The following is a 7,590-nucleotide window of genomic DNA, read 5'->3' on the forward strand; positions in this document are numbered from 1 at the left end:
CAATAGAAGAAGGAGACATTTCACTTTGTTGTTCTGTTTTGGACAGACCTTCAAGGGCTTTTCAAGGCCTCCACTTTTAAGATCTACGGCAGGTTAGTAATTCATGGCTCAAATTGATGCTGCTAAAAATAAAATCATAAATAACGAAACGTGACTTTTAATCACGAAGTGGAAGAGAAAATTATATTCAAAAGCAGTTTTTACTTTTTGGTTTGTTGAATCTGTCTGCCACTTTCTTATACGGTTGTTGGCCGGCTTCTACCTAGGAGCAAGTGTCTAGAAGGTCACCCTCCAAAAATTGTATCAGACTGAATTTCAGTATCGCAGTTCTTCACTTTGTCTACTACAACTAAACTGAATTTGAGAGATTCTTGGATCTGTTGTCACAGTACTTCAAACAAACAAACTTTCCCTCCCGTCTCTGGATGCCACAAAAGCAGTTCTGCACGTCCAGCGTGCGCTTCATAGAACACTGAGAAGGCAACTTGGCGATGAGCAATAACCAAGTCTGAATACAGAAGCTTTGCCATCCTCAGACAAAGCAAATTGATAGCTTCAGATGAGAAAAAGCCACAAATCCTTACTTCTAACTCTTAAGCCAAATTGAAAAATAATCTATTAAGATGCAGAAGGGTTGAGTGTCCTGCAAACTATTCCTCGCCTGACATTCTCCTGCACTACTAACAGAAATAAGTCATGTCCAAAAGTCTTGTGCAAAGAAACTGAACCAAACAAAAGCCATTTGCCTGCAGGTGAGTCTTTCAGATTAAGGAAGGGAAAAAGTTATTTCCCCTGCCATGATTACAGCTTCATGAATAATTCAACAAGAGGTCCGTTCCTGACATAGAAAATTAGGAAAAGAACACTAATAAACAATTAGCCAAATAGATTTTCTAGCAACAGAACACTGCTTTAAGATCTACATTTCAGGTGTAGATAGTGTTGTATCAGCATTTTTTTATGCTTTATATAGGTCTCAGTTTCTAGAAGGATTTCTTATCTCACGCACAAAATAAATAACACAGCACAAGGCAGAAAAAGCAGAACTTGCACACTACCTTCATATGCCATCCAGACCTCAGTTCTTTTTCTGGAGCACAGAGAATCACATCAGAAAAGCTCTTCTGGGTCACGCTAATTGTCAGTCTGACCCATATTCTGCCTTCAGTAGCACAACGGCAAGTACCCAGCAATGGGAAGCCTTAACAGCTGCTTTACCAACACCTGCCTACCTATTCACGTCCTGATCAACAAAAGAATAACTTAAAATAATCCCCGGCAATAAAAGGATCAACTTCTATTTGCATAAATGCCTTCAGAACTTACTGTCAGGATGGGTAAGATACCGGAAATATAAAGATGATAATCTAGTTATAATCCCATCTCACTCATTCAGCATCCTGATAACTGTTAGCAACAAGATATGTTTTACATTTCCTACACAATAAAATTATTTCAGAAATAGGAGATTAAGACTTTTTGAACTTTAGCACCACATCCAATCACAAAGAAAACCTTTTCCCAGCCATAACTAGGTAGACATGAGGTGAAATACCTACTTTGGTGTCTGTACCACAGATTGTCTTAGTTTAAGAATGCTTCTAACTGAGGGAAAAAAAAAACAGACAGCAAACTACTACAGCAATACAACTCTTTAATATTAGATAGAGTCATTTCAACTCTGCAACAAAAAGGTTTATTTATTACTGCCATCTGAATCAATAATAACGTACTGCCCAAAGAAAGGGGAGGAGAAGGAGCGAAGGGAGTGGTGGGAAGGGAAGAACTTACTAAATTCTGCTTGCATGTCTTGAGGAATTTTGATTCCCAGCCCCATTTTCCAAGATAGCAATCACCAAAACCATGTATTCAGAGCCCCGTGTTCACCAAAACAAACATTAAGTGATTCACTTCAGGAATGTAACTATATCCATTTATGCTCATCACAGTCTACCAGCTATCTGGTTAAGTGAACCTATATAAAACCTCATACAGGGAAGCTGAGCAGTTCCAGATTCACGTTACCTGTACAGATACGTGTAAAGTGAGAACAAGAGCACCTTTAAACATGGAGTCACTAAATGAACCCAACAGATGATCCTCACTCATTACAAGAATGAAGTTACAGGATAGCTGCAGTAGCAAAGGCAATGACGGCTGCAGAACAGAGAAGCACAGGCAGAGCTTAATCTCATCATCTGGCTACCTGCTTCATGTTACCTTCTGCAGATAGGCTCTTCAGTTTTAATGACAACCAGGCTCAATGACAAGGAGTCACTGAAACCACTGATTACAAGCTACCTTACCTGATGTTTATCATGTAGTAAGAATCCTGACAACTGCTAACTTACTAATTTACCTTCCCATATTTTTGTGTGCGCTGTGCAACTACGAATGACTCTGGCAAGCCCAGTAAGCCCAGAAGCTCATTTGATTTTATTTAACTTACAAAAAGTCACTTTTCTCAAGTGTCAATCCAAGCTTTATGTACATTAGACAGAAGGGACTGATACAAGAAGCTTAAAGCAGACCAAGTCTGTCGATTTGTCCAATCAATTGCTTTTAGTAGGATTGACCAAGGTATCAATTTGTCACTAAATCTTTTAGAAAGGTGAGGGAAAGGATTTTTTGATGCGTATGAAAAAAACAACAAAACACAGTTTTACCCACAAAAATCCCAAGCACTTGCTTTTATGCTCCAAACTCTTGTGTAGGATCTTGCTAGCTGTCACGCTGAGTAAAGGTAAAGAAATTAGGTCTGCTAGGGAAAGATCATGAGATGTCCTGGCCTGCACCGCTCCACATAACAGATGAGAGTATTTAGTTTCAACTTGCTTCTGTCAGATACACAACGTTCATTTCCTGCCTTCCTGGCTCTACATGCTACATCTGCAAATAGCAGTAAGTAGCTGCATTTGAATTCTGAAAAATATTAATCATCAGGAGAAAGCTGTTTTGTTTTTTTTTTATGTTTCTTGGCTAATGTTTAGTTGTAGATGAAGCAATTTGTTACCTATTGCTTCAGACACCTATAAGAAGTAAACGTCTTATAGGTTAAACGTGTTAAAAGGTGCACGGATTCTTCTGTTTTTGCTGCAGAAAACCCCCAAAGCAAGGTTAAGGACAAGCACTCGGACTTGGGCAGCTTTTATTTAGCTTTAGCCCCATCAAAAAGAATCATGCTAAGCCAGTGAAATTCATGACTGTGGCAGGATAATATATTGTAGGAATAGTAGAATAGCAACAGATTCAGCCTTACTCTAAAATTGTTCCCATAATATTCCCACAATTACAAATGCCAGAGATAAGTCTCAACTTAGTAACAAAAAACTGGAAGCAAGGCTGGCTGAAAAATCATTTTCAAGAAGTATCCAACAGAGGTTCTCTATCAGCTGGAAAGAATGTACAGTTCAAGGTTCAAGGACCAGTATTTTCAGTCATACTGCCCAAGGTTCTAGAGAGCCTATTCCAAGCGCCAAAGGGTTTGAAAGCATTTTGGAAGACAAAAAATCAAGATGATTTTGACAAGTGGAAGAAGCGATCTGAATATAGGATGCAGTTATGTAAGTATAGCTGCAAAGCAGGAACCTACAACCACACAATTCCAAGATGGGAACAACTGAGTAGGCAGCAGCTTTGCAGAGAAAAAGATATGGAGCTTTAATGAATCACAGATTGAGTGAGTCAACAATTCTAGGCTGATGCAAAAATGACAAACATCATATTCTAGTGAATAAATGAGATTATTAAGGGTTGGAAAGATGAAGTAATTTTTCACATTTACCCTGTACTGCTAAGGGTATAGTAAGTAGGACCATTACGTCAAGATTTAATTACAGAATTCATGCAGAACAAGACCACAGAAAAGACAGAGAGCGGAAATAAAACGTCCAAAAAAAGCTCGACTTCAAAAAAAAAAAAAAGTGGGAAAAAAAGCATGTTTTTTCTGAACAGCAGAGCACAAAGCAGACACCGTCTTCACTATGTGAAAAGTGTTGCAGAAGTAAGGTGCCCACTGCCCTCACATCCACTGGGAATACCACAAGGAAGTAGTGTGTTTGCAGTGTGGCAAGAAATATTTATGCTCTTCTAACATCTAGAGATAAATAAGGAATCAAACTGACTACCAGACATGCCACGAAATCTCTGTAATTACAGACTTTTCTAAAAAACCAACAGGATAAACAAACATCTGTCAGGAACGATATATATTTAGCTCAGCCTCTTAGGATGGTGGACAAATCAGAGCTTTTCCAGCTAGATTTTCTGCAACTACAGTAGAATAAGATGACAAAAACCTTACACTCCAAAATAACAACATATACTTCTTTATTTTAGAAATAAAAAGGATACACAACAACACACCATACTTTGAAGTCAAATCACATAACAACATCAACACAGTTAAAGTATTTCCTTGGAAAGCAGTTTTTCTGAATTGAAGTAGTTAACTCCCAGTGCTGGGAGGTAATGCTGAAAGTGAGTGCAGAAAATACCAAGGCACAAAACCCCACACTTCCGCAGTACATACATATAAGTGCTGTATTCAACTGTCATGTCTTAAAAAAAAAAAAAAAGAAAAAAAGAAAACTCTTCATCCAAACTGTTCTTCAAACAAGATGCCTTCAAGATGACTGTTAGTATAGTCTTAATTTAGTAAGACAATTTACAAGTAAGACAACTTACTTTGACTTGCCTATGCTGTGAGCCAGACTGTTCTCCCAGCTCCTTGGAGGATAAGGACAATGCTCCATTGGTGCCAGTTTTTGGATGCGAGTAGCAATCAAACGCGGGAAGTTACTACTAAACCTTAAGGAATATCACCCATTCCAAATTTTTTCTTCAAGAGCATTCCCTTCACATAGTCAAGCTGTGCCTACAATTTTGACTATATTACAATATGCTTTTAAGAACACAAAGTACGTCCCCTGGACCTGAAAGATGTACCCGTTTGATATATCAAGATGGAGCCTTCTTCAGTGGATACAAGATCACAACAACTTACCATTTTCATTAATCAAAATCAATAACGGTCATTTCTTTCAGAGAGGATGGGGAAAAATCCTCCACTTCCCATACCCTCTTAAGGAATTCCAATATTTCACGGATTAAAAAAAGAAATACAATCTGGCACCCATGAGCACATCAACAATCCATTAATTCCTTTGTATGAATGCGTATTGCAATAGCTCACAGGAGACATCGCTGAGGTTATGATCTATTCTAAAGAACTAAAACTAATAGTTTAAAATACCCAATCCTGACAAACTTCCTTCCTTCTTAGAAAAGGTGAAGGTCAGTTCTTCTATTTTTCTCTAAGTATAAAGGAAGTATTTGGATTCCAGACATGCAAGTCCTGTATACTGGCTTTCCCTGCTTTAGTCACATACTCTTCTTCGCAGCCATTAGAGATACTAATCCAATTCAAGACCAGAGAGATCAGAAATGCTACAATTGTGTTTGTTTACCTCTTCCTACCACACATTATGGCATTATTTGAGGTTAGAAGGAGCTACTACCTCCTCTAGTGACAATTCTCTGGTGTTTCTGAACCACCACAGTAACTAAGAGCAAAAGAATGTGTTCTGGATCACCCTTTCCATACGCTGTTAACTCAGAAGCACCCTGCAAGCTGCTTTACACACGCAGTAGAAACTCACCCAGTATAAACTGAGACATTTCAGCTGCAGGCTGAGCATTTGTCCAACTCCAGCAACAAAAGCCTTTCAGGGTTTCAGAGCCCTGGGTTATGTAATTGCCAAAGCGCTATGCACCCGACCTGCCACAAGCAGAGCCTACAGAGCTGAGCTAAACAGAAAATGATAGCTCAAGATCTAGAACCAAGGACTTCTAAGAACTTTCATGACTCCTATTTCAACTCTTATGTCTGCAGAGCTGACAAAGCTTTGCATAAAAACATTATATGCTTCTCCAGTTTTTACAACAGAAAGCAAGCAATATTTATTGGCAATTTTTAATATGCAAACGTTATTTTGAATTTTTTCTAACACGATGAATATGCATTTTTGTTCAGTAGCCACTAAGCGTAGTAAAACTCCACTAGGTTCAGTCACCTTGAAACTACCAGCTTTTTGCAAGCCCCACGTCAAATATCGCTGTTTTCCAGAAGCACCATAAAGGTACACCTTTAACCTTGCTGAAATACGTTAAACAGTGCTCTGGCCTAAATGCAAAAGCTCGAAAGCTCCAGAAGAAAGAACCTTTTCCTGTTATTCCATACAGAATAAGTGTAAAGATACTGACACGGCTAACATCTAAGCCAACTTTCAAAGAAAGCCTCTATTTTTAATCCATAAAAAAAAAAACCGTTCATACACGACTGCTGAATAAAAAAAAAGCCAGCTTGGTAAATTTCCAAGATGTCTCCCTCAGAAGACCTCTGTAAGTCTGATATTCCTCAGTGAACAACACCATTTCAAGGATCGAATAATAGCTCTGGTATTCCTCATGGGCCAGGGTGCCAAGGCTGCACACGTGACGCCTCTCAGGGGCACGGCAGTCACTGCCATTTACGCTTGCAGACAGGGAGGGTGAGCCTGCCGCGCTCCGCAGGCCGAGAGCTGCTGGCATTAAACGCTTTTCTCCCCAATCCTTCTTATCGCTTAACCACTCCAATGGCTACAGGCTGCTGCCACACGTCAGAAACACAGCGCACATCCATTTCCACCGCTAGCCCCTAACTCAGCTCTTACACGGACAGACACGGATTGCTGGTGGCTTTATTTTGCCTCCTAGAAAAGTATGTCCCTGGGAGGAAAACAAAACAAAACATAATCCAGAGAGTTCAACTCCTAAAATAACATTATATTAGCTCTAAAACGCAAAACAACATCAACAAAAACAAGGCTGAAGGACGCATTAGCGTTACCCCGCGAAGCCCACGGGTCGCAAAGCACATCAGCACGGGGCGACGGGAAGCGCCGCAGCCCCCCGGCCCGGGCAGGGCCCGCAGCCCCGGGCAGCCGCATCAAAGGAAGGGAGAAGAGACACCGCCTACCTGTCCCGAAGGCTTTGGCCACCAGCCAGGCGAGATTACAGGCGATTTTCGCTCGGGAGAAATCATAATGGTCGAAGGGCTTGATGGCAGGAACAATGAAAGTCTTCCTCATCTCTTTGGTGTCCGCGGCATCCCCCATCTTCCCACGGGACCCTCGGCGATCCGAACTTACATGGTTCCTCCTCCTCCCGCGGCCGGGCGGCACAGCCGTGGCACGGCGGGAGCAGCTGAGGCGGCGCGGGGCCGGAGCGGCGCGGGCCCAGCTGTCCGCGCCGGGGCCGCCTCCCGCTTTCCTCCACACAGGAATGTGGCGGAGCCCGGCGTCCTCCTCCTCCTCCTCCGGCCCTTTGTCTCCCCGCGCTCACGCCGCCTCCCCCCGCAGCCCGAAAGCCGGCCCTGGCGGCCTCGGCCCCCGCTGCCCGGGGGAGCCCCTCCGGCGGGGGCCGCGCGCCCCGAGAGCGGCCGGCCGCGCCCCCAGCCGCGGCAGGCCGGGACGCGGCCCTTCTCGGCGCCGGCGCCGAGATGTCAAAACGCCGGGCAGCGGCTCCCAGGCGCCGCGCGGCCCGCCTCGC

The 7,590-nt window shown here is 42.4% G+C and overlaps 1 protein-coding gene across 4 annotated transcripts in view; it reads right to left on the reverse strand.

Moving 5' to 3' along the window:
• Positions 1–7,431, reverse strand: part of CAMSAP2 (calmodulin regulated spectrin associated protein family member 2) — a 73,551-nt gene extending 66,120 nt beyond the window's left edge. For 2 of the 4 annotated variants that reach the window (XM_021405343.1, XM_021405339.1), the window contains exon 1: positions 7,019–7,429. In XM_021405343.1, coding sequence (XP_021261018.1) covers positions 7,019–7,157 — 139 coding nt within the window. In that variant the 5' untranslated portion in view covers positions 7,158–7,429. Of the gene's footprint in view, positions 1–7,018 lie in introns of all 4 variants that reach the window. The other 2 variants (XM_021405340.1, XM_021405338.1) reach the window with 2 other exon arrangements.

This window comes from Numida meleagris, chromosome 7, assembly GCF_002078875.1.
Source record: "Numida meleagris isolate 19003 breed g44 Domestic line chromosome 7, NumMel1.0, whole genome shotgun sequence".
NCBI lineage: Eukaryota > Metazoa > Chordata > Aves > Galliformes > Numididae > Numida > Numida meleagris.